We start from the raw sequence: 26750 nt of genomic DNA on the forward strand, positions 1-26750 counted from the left end.
CTTACGTACCTTTCAGTAACAGTTCCACTTCGTCGTCCGTCCAAGCAAATAAATCCCTAATCTTACTTTTGGCCATTGTTTTTCTTTCTCCAAAGTATTTTCTGTATTTTCATTTACTTATTCATCCATGATTTTTATTTATTTATTTATTTATTTGAAAGAAAAGGGGGACAATACATATTAATGAACATTTTCACAAATGTAAAATATTAAGTCTGATATATAATGATTAACTAAACATGATCACAAGTCTGTATGTCACTGCATGTGAATGGTCATGTGATATGCGTTCTCAGATGTGTTAATATGGACAGAGATTAGTTCTGCTACTGGAGCGAAAACTCCTGCGTGGACAGAGATTGTTTTTGCCATTGGTAGCCGTGCGCTGAGAAACCAGCTGAAAAACCTTTTTACTGCTCCATCTAGCTCTCGCTGTATTTCCTCTTCACCAATGATTCAGAGGAACGTCTACACCAAACGCGGACGGCAGTGCTTCTAGCTCCACCTTTTTACTATTGGATCAGCGTGCTATTACCCAACAGAGGGGTAACGGAAAAAAAGGACGGATTGGAGCGGTTCTGTTGGTAACCATCCATAATTTTTGACAATAGAAATGAAAAGACTTTTGATTAGTGGTGTAAAAAAACAGCCACATATAATTCATCTTGAGTACTTCTTTCAAAAGTTCTGTTAATCTCAAACACATGCTCTTTACAGCAGAAATTAATTGTTTACAGGCAAGAAGGATGTGTGGCTGGAAAGCCTCCTGAAGGCATGTGTGCCATCTGTTTAGTAAAGAAGATGGTTAGCCTTGAACTTTTCAACTGATCAAAAAGTGGAATTTCTAGTTGCCTGAAATGTAGTTTTTGGAGTTGTTTCTGATTGAGGGCTCCAGACTAACCTTTTTTTAGTAGAAGCACTGTAGCCCTCAACTGAAAATTGTAGGGGCACAGGCAGAAAATATAGGGACGCACACCTTAAATCGACCAGCAACGCAATTTTTCACATTTTACCCATTTTAACTGTATGACTGATAAATACTTTGGTTATAAATACAGAAACTACTATGTGCTGTTTTATTTGAGTTCACAGTCACATTTTAATTGAATGGTGCTTAACATATCCACATTCAGACATTCAGTAAACAAAGTATTACTACTGTCATTACAGTGCAAAAACCACAACAAAACAAATACATTAAATGTTAACATGAGTTAAGTGGTCAGTGCTCACTTTACTGTCGTTACAGCATCAGTACAAGTAAACAACTTGTGCCTCTCCCTACTTTGCTGCAAGCCACCTACACGTGATCTGCGGTCAAACCACTCTGCGCTGGCTGTGCCATTGTTTTCCTATGAGGAGAGCCGTGTAGACAACTCAGAGGAAGCGCTACCCTTACGCTCAAAGTTCAACCAAAGCCAGAAGCAATGATGATGTACAGTATACCTGCGCTTTGCCTCTGTACTCTGTGGGACACTGGAAGGCTCTGACGGCCAACCCTTGTAGTTAGTTAAACTGTGCGGTGCCAGTTGTCGCAGCAAACTTGGCTTTCCCCGCATGTTTTGGACCACATCAGTAGATACAGTTCATGGTGTTGGTATTTTTGCTAGATCTAAGCCATTCTAACTCCCTCAGCCTTTCCTGTTTCCAACAGGAAAGGCGTTCTTGCCTTTTTCGCTAATGCCACTTCTGTCTCTAACTCATCAACCTCTGCAATTTGCTGCTGTGAAGGAAATAATGCGTCAATGGTTTGTTTCGCCAAGGTTGACTTTTTAGGCGAGGAGTCGTGACGCCACGAAATCAAGACACATGGACCCTCTCCCTCTCACACACATCGGTCAACTCTGGAAGACTCGCTCCCTCCTTGTTTTTCAACGGGAAATTAAAAATGTCGTCAAATTTGCGGGTTGAACATGTGTGAGTAGTTGTAAAAATAGATTCAAGAGGTTTAGTGTCCTATGCACCGTAAAGACAAGTTACACCATGCAATGAAAAGCTTGCTTTGCCAGTCTTCCTTACACAGCGAATAAAAAAGGAGAGTAATACATAAAGCTAAAACAAACAATGAAACAATAAAAAAAGTTGTAATAAATAGTTTGAAAAGAGATTAAAAATGGATAAAGTGCACTGTGCCTAGACAGACTGTATGTGGTGTGAGTTTAGGAGGGGAGGATGGAGTGTGTGGGGAGATATTGCAGTGTTCAGGGGTCTGAAGGCCTGTGGATAGAAGCTGTTTGTGGGTGGTGGTGTCCGTGCTTTCACACTCCTGTAGCGCCTTCCTGACGGCAGGAGTGTGAAGAGACTGTGTTGTGGGTGTGTGTTGTCTTTTAAAGATGTTGTTGGTCCTCCTGATGACCCTGGTGGTGTACATGTCCTATAATGTCGTAGTTCCATTATCTTTATTGCGACTATAATTGCCACTGTTCATCACACCCCCAACCGGCACCGTAAGACACCGCCTACCAAGAGCCTGGGTCTGTCCCAGGTTTCTCCCTTAAAGGGAGTTTTTCCTCACCACTAAATGCTAGCTCTTGGGGGAATTACTGGAATTGTTGGGTCCTTGTAAATTATAGAGTGTGGTCTAGACCTAGTCTATCTGTAAAGAGTCTTGAGATAACTCTAGTTATGATTTGATACTATAAATTGAATTGAATTTATGATGGGAAGGCTGCTCCACAGATGAGTTGTGCAGTTTTTATAACACGCTGGAGAGCCTTCCTGTCCCGAGCAGTGCTGTCGCCATAACATACTGTGATGGAGCTGGTGATGACACTCTCCACTGTACATCTGTAGAAGCTGCAGAGGATTTTGGTTGACATGCCAAATTTCCTCAGGATACCCAGTCAGTGAAGAGGGTGTACAGCAGCGGACTCAGCACACAGGGGCATCGGACTGGGGGGGAAAAAGGGGACTGAGTACCCGGGGCCCTCATGTGAGGAGGGCCCAAAAAGATGCCCATAGAAAATGCCTTTCTACAAGGCCCAGAATTTTGTACTACGCCCCTTTCAGCACACAACCCTGTGGGGTCCCCTGTGCTTACAGTTCTGATGTCAGATGTCTGTTGTCCTGACTGACTAACTCTGACTGACTGGGGTCTGTTTGCAAGAAAGTTCAGCACCCAGTTACTTTCTAACTCGCACGTCTCAAAAAATGGTCCCAAAATGCTACCATTTGGTCGCAGTCTGGGGCTCTGGATTGGCGACAGCAGTGTTGCTCGAACAACAGGAAAGGCTGCGACAATGGTGGGAAGTAGAGTAGAAATGCTTTATTGCCTCTATAGGTTTCCTTTTCCTTCCAGTGACGAGCAGAAGAGCGGTGTTAGTGTGTTTTTTTTTTTTTTTTTTTTTTTTTTTTTTTTTTTTTAGTTTGTAGCACTTTCAGGCTTTCTTTTTGTGTTGCATCTGAGTACGAGACAAAGAAACCGAGATGAAAATGACATGTGTGTGTGTGAGCCATAGTATAGGCATCTACAGTATATGTATGTTAAGAAATACATGTGTTGTCCTGTCTGTTTCTTGACTGTGTATATGTATTCCTTCACTCATACAGCGCTTATGTTATTGTATGTATTATTGAACTACAGATGCACATCTGTTTCTACGCATGTGTTTTGTGTGTGAGTGCATGCATGCACTCATTCCTCCCACTGCCATGCTAAACCTCTGTTTCCTCTTCCTCGTCTTCAGGTCTGTACGAGCTGCTGGCGGCTCTGCCCTCCCAGCTGCAGCCCCATGTCAGCCGCCCTGAGGACAACATCTTCCTCCAGGACATGTTTGGGGAGAGAAGCCTCCACTCGCTGGTCAAGGTAAAACAAAAAGGCACCTCCTTTCTTTTAGAGTTAATATGTTGGAGTTTTGCTTAGTGGTTCAGTGGAGATGTTTACCCACGAGATATTGATACCCACGTTGCTATATCCAGGAAGCTGCAGTTGTCAAAGTGCAAATTCATATCCATCACTTCAGTTCTTTATGAATGCATACTATCGAACCAGCAATTTTTTATTTCCAGCAGAAACAGAAAATCCTGTTCTTGCAAATCATGTGTTATTTAACCAGCATGTAGTTATATTCACATTCATGTAATTTAAAGTGCTCATATTATGGAATCGCCTTCAAATCTACGTTTGAGTCTATGTTGCCCACCTTTACGTATAAATCCTTCCTCTCGTGGGATGGGACAGATTCCAAATTCTATCTCCAAACCTTGATCCGACCTCGCCTATTTAAATCAAAACATACATTTACACCTTTGCGCAACACTGCTTTATTCAACCTCCTTCTGTGCAGTCTCATTCATACATTACTTAAGTTTATTGTCATTCCAACACTCTATCCACCCAGATCTTCTTACTCCCCCTTCTGCCAGCATGAATGGGCCTGCGGTCTGGTTACTGCCTGATAAACCAGATAGCTGCAGAGTTTGGGGAGAAGATGAGCACACTTGATATCTTTTATACGCTAGCAGACAGACGGAGGTAATGAATATAACACATTCTGTCTGTCTTTGTTAACCTCTTCTTCAGTTGGGATTCTCTGCAATTGGCAGTCAATCTCCTCTTTCTTGAAAAGGGAACAGGAGGGCTTTTGTACTTTGCTTGTTTGTCAGTCACTATTCAACCAGCAAATACATGTACTGTAACAACTGCTTCACCTCTTTCTCTAGTTCACTGATGGGACTGAGAATGCTTTACTAGTCAATGTACTAAGAAAACTCTAACTCTAATTGTTAGAGCTACATTTGACTATATCCTCTGTATATGGTCTACATTTTGAAAGAAAGCCCCACACTGTATTCATGTGTTGGCATGGTATAGTTCACCCCTTGGTGGTCTCTCTGTTTTTTTCCAGCCAGAATCATTATGTCACAGAAACGATTGAGAGAGAAAAATTGACATAATTTTCATCCATTTTTTTTTTTTTTTTTAAAGAAATCTTTTCTGTGTAAGCATGTTTGCTTAGGATCTAGGGTTGTTATGCGCCAATGTGAGCACGTAAAAGTGCCTGAATTATGGCATACCTCAGACGCTGAAGCAAAACCCCAATGTCGGGACTTGAGGAAACCAGAAGGGTTTCATTTGATGCCTGGATTGTTATGGATGGCCAAAGACTAATGCCTCTTGAACACGGATAATGATGGGCTGGGCCTGCGCATGTTCAGGGTTTATTCTTGCTGGCCCCAAAGAAAACACTGCATAGTGTGGGGCAGATAGAATGATGCTAATGAAGGTGGCATTATGTTTCTGTGATATTTAGCCAGACACAAGGGTGGAGCTCCCAATTCACCTAGCCCTCTAACCACCATGATTATACCTAGCTAAACTTTCAAGAGGAACTCAAAGGGGAGAACGTGTCAGCGGAGTTAAGACAATTTTACCTGGAGTGCAAAAAAGCTTTGCACCAACTGCAAGAAAAGCCCTCGGGCTTGGACCCCTAACTAGAAATAAATGTCTATATTAAAATCAAGTTTTCTGTCAGTTGTGAACTATACGAATATTGAAAAGAATATACACATTGATATGCAGTATACATGGGCGGGATGATTATGTACAGTATGTGCATGTCTACATGTCTATATACCGTTTATGCAGCTTGTAGGATTTATATTGACAGTGACAGATTGATGGTTTTTATTCACAGCATTTCAAAAATTATTGGGCTACATTTTTGTTTTATCCATAAACCTCTTTTCTATAATTTTGTAAAAGCAAAATGAAACATTCAAATTGCCTAAGGAGCAAGCAGACAGTATAAAACAAACACGCTCATTTATTAATGGTTAACTTAGCCTATCACTGTGGTAGTCTATGACAAATGAATGCAAATACAAGTAAATATGTCTAAGCAGAGTCAGCAGGTGGTGGGGGATATTGTTTCTCTGTAAATATAACCGTATGTGACAGACGCCGGACGCTGTCGTCAGATCCAGCTGTGCCGGAGTTATCACAAACGGAGGTTTCTGTGGCCACCGCTGTGGTTGTACTGGGCAGCTTCCAGGTGTTAATGTGAGTAACTGTATGAATGTGATTAGGGCTGTCCTGCAAAAGAGAGTGAAAGTCCCCGTAATAAATAAAGGTACAAAAATAAATAAACAAACGGAGGTCGCTTTTCGTGACGCTTCGGAGGAAAGAATGATTCATCCTTCTAAAAACACATTTCCGTTTCCTCTCTCCTTGAATGGTTTCCTTGGAAGCTAGTGAGGTAAACGTGAATGCAATTCAGAGACTTTTGATTTACCCGTAATCTCACTCCGTCTCCACCGCAGCTCTCCTGTGTGTGTGTGTGTGTGTGTGTGTGTGTGTGTGTGTGTGTGTGTGTGTGTGTGTGTGTGTGTGTGTGTGTGTGTGTGTGTGTGTGTGTGTGTGTGTGTGTGTGTGTGTGTGTGTGTGTGTGTGTGTGTGTGTGTGTGTGTGTGTGTGTGTGTGTGTGTGTGTGTGTGTGTGTGTGTGTGTGTGTGTGTGTGTGTGTGTGTGTGTGCGCGCGCGCGCGTCGGAGCTGAGCCCCGCTTTCAGTCAAACATGCAGAGGAGAGTACAGAGAAGCTTGTGCTTACACACCGGCATTTAGCACCGATTGATTTACCGTGAATCGGTAGGCTACTGAGTACTTTTGTACCGGCGTAAATCGGTCGGTACCCTAAAAAGGGAGGGAGGGGGGGCATTTTAAGGCCTTTATTTTCACAGGACAGATGAAGACATGAAAGGGGAGAGAGAGGGGGGAACGACATGCAGCAAAGGGCCGTAGGTCGGAGTCAAACGTGCGGCAGCTGCGTCAAGGAGTAAACCCTTTTATATACGTGTGCCTGCTCTACCAACTGAGCTAACTCGGCCACAAGCCTGTTTTTAACCTATTTTCTTATTCACCCTTTTTCATTCAATGGAGAGAAACCGAGCTGCTTTTAGCGTCTCTTACTGTTAACGTGGAGGCATAAGTGGAAACTGCCCCACTCCAGACAAGCAGAACTATGTGTTTCCTCTGCTTTCTACTTGGTACTGAGACGTGAGCCAGCCTGTCAACTAGTGAGCCAAATGGACAGACAGGGAGACTTTGAAACACACAGAAGTACAGAACAACCATCTCGCCTTACAGCAGAGACCAGCACTCAGACGCAACATTCAGGTGAACATGGCTAGCGTCAGTAGCACACCATTAATAAAACCTTAATTGTCCCCTTCCTCTAAAGCCCCAACACCCCACCAACTCTACAGATACAACCTTTTCTTCCACAAGGCTGTGAAGGGGATGCTTTGGGAATGGCTAAACACCAGAGAAAAAACACACATCATGTTAATCTGACAGGCTCTGCAACCCAGGTCGCTCATATGGAAACGCTCAAGCCTCACCTGGGTAATTATAAGGCATCAGTTACTGGTCAGTCCGTCTGGAGGAAGAGAGAAGCACCAGAGGAAGAGGAACAACCCTAACCTGTCAAAGATGGAAAGAGACAAGAAAGAAGAAGACCTACATGAAGACTTAAACCAGACTTAGGTTCTCTCTGTCTCTCCTCACCTTCCTTCATCAGATGGTTGGGGCAGCGTCTCACGTCCCCCCTAATCCTATTATGTCACAGAGATGAAACAAATATTTTCTAATATCATCTTTCAACAGGGCCCGGGGCCCGCAAGTTCGCCTCATTTTGCATCGGCGCAGCATCAGAGCTGACATGTAATGTGAGCGCTGGCGTGTATAGCTAGCATAGCCAAAACGACGCAGACAGTTCCCCTCCTTTCAATTAAAGGGTTACTCAAGTGTGCTTTTCATGAATTCCACCACTCTCACTGTTCCCCTGCCAAGTTCCAGCTCCACAAAAAGCCACAGGAAATATAATGCAATATTCAATTTCCACCTGCCTCAGGTGTTGCTCTCCTTAAAGACCAAGATTCTGTCAGCAGGCTTTTAGCCAGGCCCTGAGATCCCTCATTTTGTGGTCAGTCAATTTCCCCTTAAATTCTCCTCCTGTTAGTTGCTAATGGGCTTGGCACTTGCAACATTGTTAAACAGCAACATTGATGTGGGCTTGCCAGTTTGTTTTTTTAGTGCTACAGGCCTTTAATTACATGTAAAGGTGCTGCAGGCTGATGCTTTTACCAAAGTGGAAAATGTCAGCTATTTTTGGTAAATGAGCTCATTTTCAGACAACTGGACTGTATTCCTTGAGTGCCAGACTTGGTATCCCATGAATAACTGGATCCCGCTCTAGGTAGCCCTCCAAGTGTTATGACTCACCCTGTAATGTCCATCAACTCTACTCCTTGGCAATGAGCATCGACTTGCCCTTTGGGCACTTATCTTATCCTTTCCACACCTCAAAACATAGATCACAAAAAGGAAATTGTTCTAAACATCTCTCTGTGCTGCAATAGCTCTCTGTGAGTCACTTAAGCCCCACACCCTATACGCAGCAATAGAACCTGGCTAATCGTCTATGGTTCAGAACTCAGCATGTAAACCTATACGACCTCAGAGATCCACTTGTACTGTCTGTGGTCAGCAAGTCCTGTGCACTGGTCGCCTCCTGAGGTCTATATTTATTATTTTGGGAGAACAGGGATCCTCCCGGGGAGTTAAGCAAATACCTGCAGGCTGCTTTGGAGAAGGAAGCTTTCATTCTTAAAAAGAAATGACCTTCATATTCATCTAGTCTCCTGAGCAAATCAGTGTAGATTATTGTATTCTTATTGAAAAGGATTGGTATGGTAGTGATTGTAAATTTAAAGAACTGTGCGAATATTCTGGTTACAGTGATTCAACTTGCCATTTTTTGCTAGAAAATATTCTTTCTGACACAAGCTGGGTGGTTATTTACGGTTTGAAAACCTCACTTGAATCCAAAATGAATCCCTTGTCCTTGCAATGTTATATTCCGCGCTTAGGCTACCTACCAAATATTTTCCTCTGAGTTTAATGGTCGACCACAGCATGAAGGTGAAAGATCATGCTCAATGTCCACAAACAAGTACCTCTGAATTGAGCCAGAATAGACGATTGACGATGAAGCCTAAGGCAAGGTTGTGATGGGGACAAGGGAAAGGAGGAGGGCTACTCCTTAGTGCAGCAGACAGACTGCAGTATGGCCTGCTGACTACTGAATAACCTTAAAACACATTGACTTGAACCTTGTCTAGAGCACTGGGGGGACAGTGAAAAAAAGGAAAGGGCTACAGATCCACCAGTCCACATTCTATCAGTCAAATGTCTGTATTGGTAATCAAGGGAAATCTCTGGAGTGATCCCACAGCCATTATTCCAGGTCACTTTGGTTGACCCCGATTATGTATTCCAGAGGAAAAAAAGGACTCAAAGTGAAACCAGAAGACCTATACTATACAAAGCCAATATTAATAGGACATGAAGCATACACAAAATATGGAAAATGAGGTTTGTGGTGCCATATTGTGTATTTATAGCTCCCACATGGCCTGAGAACTGCCTGAAGACATCATGGGTTCACCTGGAGCTTTTAAAGGTAGTCTTCACAATTGTTTAATTGACTGCCTCAGAAGTACTTAAATCAATCTGATTCAGTAAGTCAGATGCATTTGTCCTGGCTTTATGCCCTCAGTCATTCAGAATCCTGCTTCCTAAGTCAATAGCTGCTAAACATCACATGAATGAGTTGCTTGATTGATATATGCCACTTCCCTTGGTGATGTTTCTGTTCTGTGCAAATTTAGAGGCTGAAGCACACACAGAAAACTTGCGGTGGGGATTTTAGCTGTCTCTCAAGACGGTCTTTGTATATACACAATATGACTGTCCTGATATGTCCTGCACTGTCTTGGTGTCACAGAATCCATGGCGTCTATGGAGGTGTGTCAGGGGCTTCTCTGCTCCCTTTTACAAGGGCTCCAGGAGGAAATGTATCTCCAATCTAAATGATGTGGCTGTCATGAGTGTTGGCCAGCTGCTCTGGTCTCTCTCTCTCTCTCTCTCTCTCTCTCTCTCTCTCTCTCTCTCTCTCTCTCTCTCTCTCTCTCTCTCTCTCTCTCTCTCTCTTTCTCTCTCTCTCTTTCATCCGTTGGATCTACTGCTAGTTCTTAATCAGCTGTCACATTCTCCAGGCCTTTTCCACAACAAATTAGAGACTAGCTCAGGCCCCAGACCGCTCTGTATGGGGACTTGGTCAAGGAAAGGTGCTGTGTTTGTGTGAATTCTTTGCTCAACAGTATGAGGATTATTGACATATTTGCCCGTTAATCAGTTGACGACCCATTGTCATCAAGACCCTCGATGCACTGTTGTGGCTCAGGAAGCTGGTCCAGGACAAGAAACATTTTAATTGACTTAAACAATTAATGATTATGAAAAGTTCAAATATGTTTTGACTAAGGGAGGCATACCGACAGGATCATAAAGTATCATCCTGGAGAAATTGGTGTTAAGAGAAAAAATGGGTGAAAGCCTTGGCAGACCTTCCTTATAGTATTACTGGTGTGTTTATATTTCTAAATAGTTAGTTGATAAAAAAATGTAATCAAGTTAATCACAGTCATGAGCTGTGATTAATCACGATTAATCGCAAATTTAAAATACTAGGATTTACTTGTAAGTGTGCAAATAAATGCGTGACAAATGTTGTGGCATCCATATGAATTGCAGACATATTTAGCAGTAACCACCAACTGTAATGTCTGCTACAAAGTCACAAATATTTTGCATAGTAACATCAACTCAAATGAATGCAACAATAAGTAGGCCTATTTTAGAAATAGAATGTCATAATGTATGTGAAGAGACAGAGGGAACGGTCTCTCTACATTCTTGGTTAAAGAGAAGGACTTCAAACAGTGTACATCTGTGCAACATGCCTCCTCCTGTCAACCAATCATACAGTCTAGTCTTCTTTCAACCAGTTGCTCAGGCAGACTAGCTTGTTGAGATTTTCAGATGATAGAGCTGATCTCCTCTTCTTCAGAATGTTGCCTGCCTTACATGGCACTGTTGAGTCTGGTCTAGCAAAGTACCTTTTTGCAATATGGGCCAGCTTACCATATACATCTGCTTGTGATGTCCAGTGCCAACTGCCTCACTTTTTTGGCTTTTTCAGTGTCGTATGGTTCATGTATTCTCCTAACAGTAGTTCCCCTCGAGGCTAGCTTGTATGATGTGTCACGTGTGGCGATCTGAATGATGTCTTGAAGCTCCCGGTCCTGAACTATGTTGATGGGCCTGCAGTCTGTAGCGACCCCATTTAGCGATTGCACTAGTTAGCTTTGCTGTAGTTGTTTAGTTGATAAACTTTGCCCGGCTGCACTCCGCCGGTGTCGTTTGACGAGCACGGCTTGTTGACCCTGTCTCAGCTATAGCATCTTTGCTAACATCAGCAAAAATGGGTTTCGCCCGAAGATGGTACTTCAGACTTGCCGTGCTTGAGTGGAAGGACAGTTCATCACTGCAATAAGTGCACACAACTTTGGTTTTACCAAAACTTCCATCTGGAAGCTTTTTTTAGAACGAAACTTGCCATTCAGCAGAGCGGCCATGTCTCCTCTGTCATCGTTTACTCGTGTTCGCCATGTCACACGTATCACACGAAGCGTAACCATCCGCGCTGCGATAACGGGAAGAGGTTGGATCAGACTTGAACGTAAAAAATAATAATAAGGCCTTAATTTTGTTATATTAATCACATGCGTTAACGAGTTAACGTTGACAGCCCTATTCTAAATAAAGTGATATATATTGGTAGATCAACCATCACAGAAACTTGTCTGAGACAAGTTATTATTTTTATTGTTTTTTTAGATAATTTTTTGGGCATTTTAGGCCTTTATTTGACAGGACAGCTGAAGAAATGAAAGGGGAGAGAGAGAGGAGGAATGAGATGCAGCAAAGGGCCGTAGGTCAGAGTTGAACCCGGGCCCACTGCGTCGAGGAGTAAACCTCTATATATGGGCGCCCGCTCTACCAACTGAGCTATCTGGGCGCCTAGACAAGTTATTTTTTAAGGTAGATCCATGATGTAACATTGTTAAGGTTGCTGCCTTTTGTGTAAACTTAGTACCCACCAATGGCAACTTTCAATGCAGGCTGGCATTTCTAATATCTGCTCCTCAATGACACCGGTTTGAATCCAGTTTTTTGGTCAAAGTAAACTGGTTGGTTATACCCTCAAGAGGCTGATGGAGAATATTACTGTCATCTGCAGGATTGTTCATGAACCATAGCGCAATGTCCAGGACCTGATGCTATCATGGCACACTTTTTAAACTGACTTACTGTAACAGAAGACAAAGCAAATCTCTATTTTTCTACTGCTGCCTTGAGTAAACGTATCTTTTCACAGCTATTCCAGTTGCAACACTGCACATCTGTCTCCCCCCCACACCCCCACCCCCATCTCCCTAACTTGGTCTAGTCTACCAGGCCACGGTGTCTTGACAAGGTGTTCTGGAGCAGACCAAGAGATCGGACCCGGGTGGATTAAGGGAGGCCTGATACTGGATCAGCTCCGGTGGGTAGATATAGAAACAGGAGTGGGAGAACGATTGTCAACTCTAACTGGTCCAGCCTGAAGTTTTCTGGGCAGTGGACATTAACCAGAGGCCTTGAGCCTCTTTGCAGGACTCAGAAACAGAAACACTATCCAGCCCTGTGATCTCCAGACCTCCCTTTCTCCTTCCATCAGCACACCTCTCCATCTATCAAGCTTTCGCTCACTTGCATGCTCTCTCCTTCTTGCTGTGCCAGACATTGCTTGCTTTAGTGTGTCTGGGTTAGTGTTTGTAAGGCTTTTTTTTCCCTCTGCTATACCGCCATGTTGACCATCAAGGCTTGAGGCAGTCATTGTTCTTCTAACTGTTGCATGCGCTTTGATCATGAAGAGAACATAAATACAGTTTGAATTTCAGATTTTTTTCTGATTCTTGAAAGGTCTCCAAGGTGTCTGACCCTTAACCTTAACAGTGATCCTTCACAGTGGCTGAAGCTCTTGTCTGAGGATTGATGAAGATGGATGTTATGTTTTTGTTCCAATCTATCCTTGTTAGAATTAGAATTATTTCATATCAATTCTTACTCATGTCAATATTTTTCTTTACATTTTTTTCTCCTTGTGTGTTGCTGTGTGTATTTTAAGCCCGCAGGGTATTTCTTGAAAACACAACTTAGTCTCTCTAACTACTAGACCTCTGTGGAGACAGGACACACACTGCTTCTTTTGTAACATGTTTTTTTTCAGCTTTCACTGAAGGTGCACATTCATTCATCTTTTCTCAGCCTCTACTTCAGGGAGCTTTCCTCCCAGAGTTTTTAACATTTTGGTCGTGACTCTTCTACCTTATTTTACATAGAAGTAGCAATACATTTCTCATCGGATGAGCTTCAGAATCCCAGTCTTTGATTCGGTTGCGTGTCCAGGAGTCACACTCTGGTTTGAGCTAAGCCCTCCTTGGCTGTAGCACACTGTCTCACTGTTTGTTTTTTTATTCCACCAGGCCACCTCTCCAATTTGCCTGCAGCAATGCTGCCTCACCAAAGGGACAGAGAACGTGCTATGCAAAAAGCAGGGTAATGACTTTAAAATGCATTACTGCATCATGGACAGGCATTTGGAAAGTGTCTTTAACTGTAAATAAAAGCATTTCAGTCTTGCATTTGCTCACCGAGCAGAGGAGAAATTCCAAAGTAACTAAGTAAGTCAAGGTGGTGGAGCAACAACTAGCTAAGCAGATGTCACTAGGACTGTGGTATGTTGGAGCGCTGAAGACACTGGCAACATCTCTCATTTATTTCATCTGTTTTCTAACAAAGATGATCAGTACAGATGAAGTAACTGAAGCTGCCTGCCTGGCTTTTTTACGGCCTCCTTCTGTAGAAGAACAGACAGAGAAGTCAGAGCACAGGGTGGAGTTGTTGGGATTTCACGAACAGTAGAGAGTAACTGTATAAATATGACGTGGCTATGTGAAATTAAACAGATGAGGATACAAATTTCCAGGAATTGCCCTAGAGTGGCTCTTAAAATTGATGCCATTAAACATGGAACACACTGACAGCAGTTCAACTCTGTACCACGTAAACAGTGGAGTCTACTACTTATGTTAGCTGCATGCAAAGCATTATCTCTGTCCCTAGCCCTTTTACTACTCTCATGCAAGGTCCTGCGCCTCTCCAGGCCATTACAAAGCCACTGTATTGCTTGCACTTTCCAACACCGTTTGTCTAACTTCACATACCATCTGGGGTCCTCAAGTCACAGCTTTCTGCACTCTACAGCTGAGCTGAGCAACCATTTGCCTCCCTCAGGCATTCAACAGATTTACCTCCACGACGCCCCTAATGCACCATGTTTTATAGCCTGGTAATGTCGGCTTTACACTGGGATTTGAACCTCTAAGCTCACCTTGACACATGGCTGCTCTGTTGGTTGAGACACCGTCCTAACGGGTCATGATTGATCACAGAAGGCTGTGTGGATAAGTCGAGCTGAAATGGCTGTACCTGCTTAAGGCCAACAGTTGAGCTGGAGTTTTGACAGGCAGTGAGGGGTGTACATATGCAAAGTCATTTAACACATAGTTGTGTTTCATTTTTCTTACCAGAAAGTCATAAATGTGCCTTCGGAGTGCTGACACTAGTGTATTTGAATTCTGTTGTAAATGACATCATGAACTCGGTGGTAAATGGTGGTTATCAAAGATGGATGACAACTTCAAACGATTCAAATGTATTTTTATTTATTTTTTATTTTTAACTTATTTACACATTGTGCATGTCTTATTGCCTATAGTAAGTTAGTTTTGTAAGTTTTCTAGTAGGGCTGCGCGATTAATCTAATCGCAATTGCAATGCCACTCTGTGCAATTGCATAACCGCATAAATTGTGCAATTTAAGTAATCAAAAAGGTGTGCTGTGTGCATGACACTGTGTGCACTGCAGTCTCCATGTTGTAACACCCTTCACTTTACCGACGATATTAACAATAGATGAACGCAACCGTGTATCTTAAAAAGCTAGGTGTTTACTGTTAAGTCACTTTACATTGTCTTTGCTATCTTTTTTTCCTCTCGCTTTTCCCTCACACAGCCGCTACGCTAACTTCGACACCACTTACGGTCTGTCTTTTTATTTATTTATTTTTTAAATCATGAGATGCCTTTATTGTACTTTTTGGAATCCAGTGACACCAGCACGAGAAAATTGTCCTATCCCTCCCTCCCCCTTTACATACGCAGCCTGAGAAGGAGGGGCTGTGGGGTGGGATGTACCGTGATCCCGCTTGTCTTAAATTAAACACTGAGATAATGGCGAGACACCGACACGCACGGCATGCTCGCTTCACCACTCAGGCACTGACGTCATTCACTCGCCTACTGTTCTCGCTTTCACTAATGCCTGATTTATGGTTTTGTGTTGAATCTCCGTTAAATCTGCCCTCGGAATTACGCTACCCCATGGATGTATTAAGCACGCCCCTCGTAACAACATTCACAAAAGATGACCAGTGACCAGTCAGTCTGTTCAGGCAGTAGCACGTCTGTTGTGTGTGGTCACGTGAGTATCAGAAGTGTAGAGGGTTTCAGAGCATTTTGTAACTTAATCACTAATTATATTACACCCATCTTGAATTCCATCGTTTATAAGGGCATACCAAATGTATTAATTTAATATGAATTAGTATTTTTGGTATTTTATTTTCTAAAAATATTGAGTTATTTAAAAAAAGCATTGCGCATTTTTGTTTATGTATTTCTTCTCATGCTCGTTTAACTTTGTATGTTTAAAAAATACACATTTCGAAATTGTAATCACTTATTTTCTGCATTTTCCTTGATAATCAAGTAAACTCATGATACCACGATAACGCAATCATAATCGTAGTATTGTAAATCGCAATTGCAATATGACCTTTTCTCCAAATCGCGCAGCCCTATTTTCTAGCCTATAGGGTCAAAATACTGAAAAACATTTCCAGTGGGAATGTCATTAGAGGGACAGATGCTGTGTCATCTAACCGTATCAACAGTGCTGCTACTGTAGAATGCTGTCTAGTTAAAAATAGTTGAAAATAATGTCTAACAATCCTAAAACATGTGTTTTAATTGCACACAGCATCTGTAGCTGCCCACAAAGACAGCAAACAAACTGCTTTTCTTGTCACTTTCTGTACAGGGTGAGGTGAAATTGACACTGCTCCATCTGTGCATGTGTGTATGCACCCACATTTGTTTGGATTTGGCCCTGCAAGTTGGCCCAGGGGCTTCTCTGTCTGTCACTCTCTCCCCTCCCTTTGTGGGAGCCAGCTGGGAGGCTCCATGACCAGGGCCCAGCTATTAGTCTGACATGGCCAAGCTCCCCTTCACCATGCTAGGCTGAGGAGAGACTCCGGAGTGGCTGCTGTGTTCTTTGATGGGATCTGACATCAGCCTGTAGGCTGTCAACACATTTTTGTGCAGCTGCTCTTTAATCGTACATGGGATGGCTGTAGTTGTGTGTGTGTGTGATGGCTGTGTGTGTGTGTGTGTGTGTGTGTGTGTGTGTGTGTGTGTGTGTGTGTGTGTGTGTGTGTGTGTGTGTGTGTGTGTGTGTGTGTGTGTGTGTGTGTGTGTGTGTGTGTGTGTGTGTGTGTGTGTGTGTAGGCTGGAGCACAAGCGTGTGGCCTAAATGTGTGTGTATAAACGATACCGTCTCTGCTCCACATATCAGTTTTTGAGCGATGAAGTGTTTTTTGTGTGTGTGTAAATGAGTAAACGTTAACACACGAGTCAGGCCTACTTTCCATTTTAGTAAGTCTCCAGAGATACAGCTTTGTCTCCCAACATTTTGCAGTTGCAGTGTTGAGGCTGATAAGGAAATGTTTAGCCAATTTAACCAGACTGTTGAAATGATTTGGAATCCTCACCAGGCCACTAGGGCATATCAAATGCATGGTGGAAAACTGGATTGTTTGTACAGTGGATAAGCGAGCTGAAATACTTAAAAGCACTCTTGTTGTGCTCAGTCCAGGGAGTCTTGTGTGAAAGAGCTGTGTGTGCTTTTGTGTGATTGCTTGCCGTGCGTGCGAGTAGAACATGATGGGTGCTGCAGACTCACTGCTTCAGGCTCACTGCGAACGACACTTGACTCTGTTGCTTCTCTAAAAAAGATGAAGATGAGCAAGAAGAGCAGATGATGAAACAAAGGAAGTTAGCTCCATGGTATAACTTCTAAACCTGCAAATTAAAACAAACTAGTGAAAACTTTTAAATAAATTCCACTTATCTGGACAAATCTCGTTTAGACAGTCTGAAAACGTTTAGGTAGGCCCTCCGAAATGCCAGAGCAGCATATTACTCAGTATTAATAAAGAAAATAAGAACAACCTCAGGTTTCTTCTCAGCACTGTAGCCAGGCTGACAGAAAGTCACAGCTCTGCTGAGCCATGTATTTTTATAGCTCTCAGTAGTGACGACTTCATGAGCTTCTTTAATAATAAATGTCTAACTATTAGAGATAAAATTCATTACCTCCTGCCCTCAACCTGTACTGATTTATCTTCGAACGCAGGAACCCTAGAAATAGCTATAAGACCTGACATATACAGTATTTAGACTGCTAAATACTGTATATTACCATTAACTTTCACTGTTAGGCAGATGATACCCAATTATATCCATTGATCAAGCCAGAAGAAACTAATCAGTTACTTATACTTCAAGGTTACATTAAGGACATAAAAACCTGGATGACTTACAATTTCCTGATGTTAAACTTAGACAAAACTGAAGATATTGTACTTGGCCCAAAACTCCACCGAATCTCATTATCTGGAGATATAGTTACTCTGGATGGCATTGCCGTGGCCTCCAGCACCACGGTAAACAATCTCAGAGTTATCTTTGATCAGGATATATCCTTTAACATAAAAGGGTTACACATAAAAGAAACTTAAAGGTCTGCATTTTTTTCACCTGCATAACATAAAATTATTAAATCTTCAAAAAAGATCCAAAAAACGAGTCCATGCATTTGTTACTTTGAGGCTGGACTAATTTAATTCCTTATTATCATGTTGCTCCAATAAGTCCCTTAAGACTCTCCAGCTGATCCAGAATGCTCTAGCTCGTGTACTGACAAGAACCAGGACTGCACTGCACTGGCTCCCTGTAAAATCCAGAATAGAATTTAAAATCCTCCTGACCTACAAAGCTCTTAATGGTCAGGCACCATCGTATCTTATAGAATTCACAGTACCCTATTGCCCCACTAGATCACTGCGCTAGCTTCCAGTTTTGGTTCGGAGGCAGAAACCGTCTTCACATTTAATAGTAAGCTTAAAAACTCTCCTCTTTGATAAAGCTTATAGTAAGTCTCTATCAACACGGAGACTTCAACACTGGCATATCTTCATATACAAGGCTATTTTAGGTCTACTTCCATTCTACTGTCTGGCCTATATCAGTGTAAATAGTAACGGGACTTACAGTCTTCGTTCCCAGGATCTTTTCCTTCTGTCTGTTCCAAAGGTTAGAACTGAGCTGGGGAAAAAGGCGTTTAACTTTGCTGCTCCCTCTACATGGAACAAGTTACAGACATCCATGAAACTTAATGAGCTGGTCTCATTGGTCGCTTTTAAGAAGATGTTGATTGACTTGGAGGGAGCCACATCTGGCTGCAGATGTTTTGCCGGATGTGTTTAGGATTGTGGTTGACTTTGAGGGATTTGCTGTTTCAGTTGTTTTATGTTTTTGTGTATTTTGTGTGTGTGTGTATGTATGTATGTATGTATGTATGTATGTATGTGTGGTTGTACTGCTGCCTTCATACATTTGTGTTTGTAGCAGTTCACGTGGGTTGTTGTGTGCACATTGCTCACACGTGTGTGTTTGCTCAGAGAGGCCTTGCCGTGGCCTCTGCAGTCCAACATTGACCTCATACCTCTCTCTCTCTCTCTCTCTCTCTCTCTCTCTCTCTCTCTCTCTCTCTCTCTCTCTCTCATCTTCTCTCTCTCTCACACTGATGAACACAATTTGTCCTTTCAGATCCATGAACAGCTGCAGCACTACGAAGAAAGCAAGCCCGTCCCTGTCCTTGACAGCGCTGCAGCTTTGGCCCATGAAGTAAGTTCTTTTTTTTTTTTTTTTTTTTTGAAAGGAAGGTTTGCATTTATTTGGATGCACAAACTGATGGGTGACAAATGAAATGAAAAAAACAAAGTGTCATAAGCCGTTTTTACATATGAACTCTGGACATTGTCCCGACGTAGTCCAGAGTTGTCCTTTCACACATGTAGCACACAACAGGGGATTGTCTGTCTCAGATGCATTCTGAATTACTGGAAATACTCCATTTGATTTAGGCGAGGGGTGACACTGGGCAAAGCATGCCGCAGACTGGAAATGACGCGGATTACACTGCGTCACGGATGCCATTTGTAATTTGGTCATTAGTGTGGTGCAACGGAAGTCCATTGCCAGGATAAAGCCTTACATTCGGTGCATAGCTTATTTCCCCTTCTGCTATCCGTGTGTTACCGTTTACCTCAAAATTCCTTTCTCTAAGATAAACCACAAAAACCTCCAAGCTACACACTGAAAATGGCAAGTTTTGACGAAAATTTGGATTGTGCAATAAGGCAAACCTGCTTGGTTCTTTCGGTGAATGATTGTAAAGATTTACAAAGAATATGTTTATGGCATTTACTATCTAACAGTGATGTGCTAGCATGTTTGCCCACTGTTTATGGAAAAAGCCGATAGATGGAGAGCCATCCTGCGATCCTGAGATCTGGTGACTGTGAAGGCCACAGCGTATGATTAACATCATCTTCATACCCATCAAACCATTCTGTGAGTGCTCGTGTCCTGCATGGAGGACTCTGCATTTGATGTGTTTCTCTACTCATTTATCTTGGGTTTTTTTCCTTTTAATTTGTCACCCACCTACACATACATTGTCTTTTCTGTCTTGCATGGCCTGTCTTGTTGTTATGTTTAAAAACCAAGCAAACATGGTTTGCTTATACTCAAATCCAAATGCAGATTGAAATCGAAACTTCAGATCACAACTGCCAAATGCCTCTTAATCGCGTTTTTCTGGACTCATTCACTGTTGCAATAACACTACACTGTCCCTCCTCTACACCCACCACCATTCTGCCGCCCACTCATTGCCCAAACATCTAGCCATACGCCACAAAATTGAAAATCCAGTTCTGCAAGAAAACAGCGATAATTTTCCTAGGGCAGAAAGTAGATGGAAAGGCCACTTATCCAGAGGAAAGCTGAAGATGGATGGGCACGCATGAAAGCAGCAGGCAAACTACAGATGATTGTGGCGTTGCATCATATAAACAGGAGTCAGTGGAAGGGTTAGATTAAATATTCACATTCAGAGCAAAGAGGCATCACTTATGGCCTGCAGTCCCTCTTCATTTGTTAACCTGTTAATGAGAAGTCATCACACAGACAATAATAGTACCAACAGCACTACTGATGATGAGTTTCTTCCATTGGCCCTGCACCTCTCGTCAAGCTGTGAAAGATATTTGTTCTGATTTATTGAGTAAACATCCAGTGTCCATTTGTCACAGTATTGTTCATCTGCAATATTTATTGAAAGCCACGTGTGCATATAAGCGTGCAACTGCCCCGCTCTCATCCACTTGTGCACACACACACACCTGTGTAAACCAAAGAACCGGCCTGGCATGGTGAACGGAGAGGAGGAAAAGCCCTTTGACTGGTGTGTGGTTTTGTTTGAAATCCCCAGCTCTGTTTATTGTAATCAAAGGGCCTCTGACTATTCCACCCCTTCTAAAGAGCCCACAGCCATACATCATCCTAATTAGTACCGAGTCAAGGGAAAGACGAGAGAAAGAGGGGCTGAAGTTTGTACAGTCGGTTGAGGTAAAGACCGAGGGGGAGAGAGTCCAGAGTGTCCTGAGACTGCCGCGAAAGACAGGCCGTCTTGTGGTCTTGAGTGGTTTTTCTGACCTTACAGGCCACAAGTGTCATTGGAGGAGCCGTAACGTTCCATCCTGGAAGGTTCACACACGCCAATACAGATGACGCGAGTCCCAAACCACCCGGGACCCTTAACCAAATCAGGGTGTCCTGGTTTGAATCTGCAGGCACAATATTCTCAAATAGACATTTTATTGCTCCTTTTTCTGTCAGTGTGTTTGTCCTACCCTGCGGTTAATCCTGGCTAAGGACACTGCTAACCAGATAACACCAGAACAAGAATTCCACCAGAGTGTGAAGGATCACTCCTGTTTCTTTCCTAAGTCTTTGCTCTGCGTCCCCAGGTTCAGGCAAAAGGCCGTAGACTGTTCAAGACACCCCCCGACTATCAGCCTCCATCTTCCCTCCCCCTTACACATTTTGTTTCTCATTCTTTTTGTCAAATTTACAGACTTTCAAATTTATGCTTCCTGGCTACTGCCCTGCAAAGCGTCTCCTCGGGATTATCAGGTATCGGAATAAATCCCAGAGATGGTGTATCAAAGCATCTCGTAGCACACCACAATCCTGAGTCCCCCTTCCTTGGCTAGTCCAAAAAAAAACAACTCTGAGCGCTGCAGTGTATTTTTGAAGCGGATTGTTTTTCACCCGTGTCACTGTTCCAAATGAACGCTATTGAAGTGGTGGCTGAGGACTGAAGGGCAATGGGAGAGATCTACAGTTAAATGAAATTCATTTCGGGCTTGGGTTTCGGGTAATGGAGGCTTAATTTATTGCCGAACATAAAATGACACTTCAACCCCCATCTGCCCCCCGGCTGCACGGTCTAGCACACACAGCAGGTGACTGCCACTGCTCAAACAAACGAGCACCGCCTGAAACATGATCGATACGGGGCTCAGGAAATAGGTACTGTATTACATACATATAAAGATATGTCGGTGGGTGACTGCACATGCGTTTATGGATGTGCTTACACGTTTATCACTGCACATGGTTTCCCCTCCAGCCCTCATTAAAGGAACACGCCGACTTATTGGGACTTTATCTTATTCACCGTAACCCCCAGAGTAAGACAAGTCGATACATACCCTTCTCATCTCCGTGCGTGCTGTAATGCTGTCTGAAGGTTCCAGCATTAGCTTAGCCCAGCACAGATCCTGCAGGTAACTGGTTCCAACTAGCCTACTGCTCTAAATTGTGACAAAAGTGACAAAATAACGCCAACATGTTCCTATTTACATGTTGTGATTTGTAGAGTCACAGCGTGTACAAAAAACAACGTAACATGAGACACAGCCATCTTCTAACCGTAAACAAACCGGGAACTATATTCTCAGACAGGCTTGCTGCGAGCATATCACTCCGCCAAAGTACTATATTCTTCCACCTAATATACCATATAGTTCCTGGTTTGTTTAGGGATAGAAGATGGCTGTGTCTCATGTTACTTTGTTTTTTGTACACACTGTGACTCTACAAATCACAACATGTAAATAGGAACATGTTGGCGTTATTTTGTCACTTATTCGGAGCAGTAGGATTGCTGGAACCATTCACCTGCATGTTCTGTGCTGGCCTGATGCCGCTGGAGCCGTCAGACAGCATTACAGCACGGAGATGAGAAGGGTATGTATGGACTGGTCTAACTTTAGTGGTTACGGTGAATAAGCTAAATTCCCAATAAGTCGGCGTGTTCCTTTAAGACTGAAATAGAAGCACTCTTGCCTCATTGTGGAATGTGAAATACCACAACCTTAATCAAAAGGGGCAAATCGGCCTCACACGTGAACCAGCTCGATATATGTTCCAGTCTGCCAATCCAATCAGTCTCTATCAATCCTGTCGAGAATCTACAAACACCACTTCAACAGTAAGCCGAATGCCAGCCCCTTGTTCCAGATCACTTTCCGTCGCTTAAACTGAGACTGTACGTCCCTGTGGCTGACACGTATCCTTCTCCCCTAAATAACTCTTTTTCCCTTTTCTGGCCAACTTCCCAACATCTTTATTCTCCCCAAAATACCTGCTGTTACTTGGGAGGACCACTGGGTGCCATCAGAGGGCACTGGTCTGCATTCCATACGAGAGAGAGAGAGAGAGAGAGAGAGAGAGAGAGAGAGAGAGAGAGAGAGAGAGAGAGAGAGAGAGAGAGAGAGAGAGAGAGAGAGAGAGAGAGAGAGAGAGAGAGAGAGAGAGAGAGAGAGAGAGAGAGAGAGAGAGAGAGAGAGAGAGAGAGAGAGAGATTTAAATTTGATTATTTGCATGAGAGAAATTCATCCTTTCATTATTTCCTTTTTAATTTCATTTTTCTGAGCGTGTGAAAGCCAGTATTTAGACCGTGACACTTTAAACACTTTATTGAAACCTATAATAAAATATAATAATAGGAAAACATCTTTGTTTAAAGTCTAATCAAAATGCTGTATGAAAATGAATCCAGCTGAAACGCTTGCTGTTATTGATCACAATAAAACATATAAAATAATAAACGAAGCCAAAGTGCATTTTATCCATCATATGAAATGGATGGCTGAGATCTGATTTTTCTAAATATAAGGTCAGTAGTTTTAATATGCTTTAATAAAAGCCCTTTGAGAAAAGGTGAGCTTGATATATTGGCAGCTATATATCAAAGCAGTGAGCCCTTAGCCGTTCAGGGTCAAGGGAGAGCTATAAACTGACATGCTGGGATCAAACTTATCTAAACACTGCAGTGCCTGCCATGACATTGAACAAATGAAATAAACAAAGTCTCAAAGGAGACCGGCATCATTTCTTTTTTTTTTTTTTGCCCCCTCCCCATTCTCTGTGAAGGTCTGAGGATGGAAAATAATGACTCTAACATGGAAGCATGAAGGTAGAGAGCAGAGGGTGTTGTCAAACATGGCCCATCTGTCCTCCATGCTGAGTTATGGGGCAAGGTGCTTTAATAGGACATTATGAGAGACTGGAAATTTACAGTCCCCTGTCTTTCTTTGTCTCCCTCCCTCGCTGTAAACAGCTTGGGGATGAGATGATAGATGACGGTGTGTCAGAGCAGGAGATTTTACCTTTCTAAAGACCCTGACCCTGACTCCCCTTTATCTTTACCGTTCTCTCCTCTAATTTGATCATGTGTGCTATCTCTTTCTTTTGTGTCTTTTATCTCTACTTTTCCACATTTTTGGTTTTTCTTACACTTCTTCTGTCTCCCTTTGACCTTATGCTTATAGATTCTATTATTCTGGTAAAAAAAAAAAAAAAAAAAGGTGAAGTAATGCAGGTTTGACTGAGGTTCAGCTAGAGTAACCTTGACCGCTGTGACTATTCATTAGCATGGTCGCTCTCCCTGAGGGGGGGGGGCGGTCAAAGCTAATGGAAATAATGAAAAGACCCCCCAGCCAAAAGCACATGTTCCTGTCTTGGGGTGTAGTGACATAGCGTCCTCCCTAACCCTAGTCTAACCCTTGGGCCCCTGCCTTTACCTCTGCCTCACCTCTGTTCCCTCATTCCTGCACCCCAGGGGTCGTTAGTCAAACAAACTGTAGGTTTTCCCAACCTCTGTCATCGTCTGCCTCGAGAAGAACACTGCATTTCGGAGAGATTTTCCAGTTCAGCTTATCTGTTAGGTGATGATGACAACAGAGGCACCGAAATGATCTATATGTCCCTTCATGCTTCTTTGCTACACTGCTTCATGCTAACACGTTGACCACACATAATTGGTGCTGAAGTGTTAATGGCATTGTAGCATTTTCCCCGCTGGAAGTCAAACTGACCTTTTTTGTTTTTATCATTAACTTATTAAAGGAAATATTTCCAGTGACCAGTCACAGATTTTATCCGTTGTGAGGGGATTTGTTACCGTAAAAGGTCTGCTTATCAGAAGAGACAACTGATTGGCAGTTCACTTATCTACTGTTCAGCTGTTTTATTAAAATAATAATAATAATAATAATAATAATAATAATAATACACTTTGTTTGGGTAGCACCTTTCATACAAGAAATGTAGGACATGCTTTACAATAAGGGACAATAGACAGAATGAACATAAAAAAAGAGATAGAATGCCATAATTAATGGAGAGGAAGATGGAAAATCAAACACATTTGATAAGAAGTACAAATAAGATGAGATAAAATACAAAGAATGCATAACATAATATGTAAAATAAAACCCACTGAATAATAATGATAGAAATACAGTTAAACATTAAAATCACTACCCATATTTGCATCATGCACATGTGCATTTTTATGATTTATTTATATTATTTGTTAAGATTATTTTTGGGCATTTTAGGCCTTTATTTGACAGGACAGCTTAGACCTGAAGGGGTGGGGTGTGGGGGTGGGGTAATGACATGCAGCAAAGGGCCGCAGGTCGGAGTCGAACCCGCGCCGCTCATCGAGGAGTAAACCTCTATATATGGGCACCCGCTCTACCAGGTGAGCTAACCAGGCGCCCATATTATTTGTTATTTCTGTTGTTATTACAGCAAGTGGTTTTATTTGTTTATGTAACCAAAAATCACAAATATTGTCTCTGAAGACTTTACAGTCTGCACAAAATATGTCCTCTCTCTTTACTTTGACTGCCAATTTGGATAAGTAAAAAAAAAAAAAAAAAAAGGGCTATGGCGGTCCAAAAGAATAAATAATTTTTTAACCATATTTTATGTCAGTTTTGTACGTCATACAAACAAAACGTGGGTCAAGTTTTCATTTTATTAACTAATGATTATTTTCATTGTTGATTAATCTACCAATTATTTTACTTGAATAATCATTTATGCTATAAAATGTACAGGGAAAAATGCCAAAGCTCACTGATGTCTTCGGATTGCTTTTTTAGTCTGAGCAACAGTCCAAAACCTATTACATTTTCAATGATGTATGTATGGCAATTTGCTTGAAAATACACATAACATAATGAACAGTATGGCCAGTCTGTACAAGCATGCTCCCACACCATACATACAAGAGAAGAAACGTGACGGTGCATGTGTGTGTGATTTTTCTCTATCACTGTCAGCTGTCCTTTCACATCCCAGCCTGTGGTCTCCACTGGTCCTCTTTGTGTAGCCGACATTAGCTCCTGATCCCAGCTCAGTACAAGCAGGTCTTTGTGTGCGACGGCTCGCCTCTCCTCTCCACACTCACACCACTTCCAGGGAGGATCATCCATACATAAATCAGAGCGCACACGGAGGAGCGTGGCCTGGGCTTTAGAAGCAGAGTCACTCGTCTCAGAGCTATCAGCCATTTATCAGGAAAGTCCAGCGCAGTCCCACTGCTCAGAGACGCTCTCACAGCTCCCATTGTTTCCAAGAGGAATGGAGTGATTTTCATTAAAAGATAATCCTACTGAATAGTAGATTTAGCAAAGAGGGAAAATGGCAACACGTGGGAATTCTAGGCCCTATGTCAAGAAGTGACCTTGCCTCCTATTAAGATGCACCTAATTTAGGGAGGACCCAGTACCTTCATGAGACAATACTTTTTCAAAAACTCCTGAAGCACCACCTGTTTACCACAGCCTACAACTTCCTTTAGCATAGCCACAGTCCTTCTGTAAAGCGTCCTTGGGTTTCATGAAAGGCGCTGTATAAATACAAGTTATTAATATTATTAATACTTCAAAAAAACTTAAAACTGGACATATAAATGAATTTACGGCATTTACTAATATGGTCCCCTCCCCCCCTGTCTGTTGTACTCTGTATTGTAATGTCTGATGAGTTTGTGGTCTTGTGTTGTATGTGTATGTGGCTTGATTGTTTTGTCAGAAAAAAGAAGAAAAAAAAACTTCTAAATAAAAGAAAAAAGAGAGAAACAAGATGCTCCTAATATAGAACAATATCACCTTTCCTGTCCAATTGGCCC

At 42.4% G+C, this 26750-nt stretch overlaps 1 protein-coding gene across 2 annotated transcripts in view; it reads left to right on the forward strand.

Annotated features, from left to right (window-relative positions):
* The window catches only part of mpp7a (MAGUK p55 scaffold protein 7a), a 161235-nt gene that overhangs the window by 57870 nt on the left and 76615 nt on the right, over positions 1–26750 (forward strand). For both annotated transcript variants that reach the window (XM_028569896.1, XM_028569897.1), the window contains exons 3-4: positions 3687–3805; positions 18959–19036. In XM_028569896.1, coding sequence (XP_028425697.1) covers positions 3687–3805; positions 18959–19036 — 197 coding nt within the window. The remainder of the gene's footprint in view (positions 1–3686; positions 3806–18958; positions 19037–26750) is intronic.

Source organism: Perca flavescens, chromosome 22 (genome assembly GCF_004354835.1).
Source record: "Perca flavescens isolate YP-PL-M2 chromosome 22, PFLA_1.0, whole genome shotgun sequence".
Lineage (NCBI taxonomy): Eukaryota > Metazoa > Chordata > Actinopteri > Perciformes > Percidae > Perca > Perca flavescens.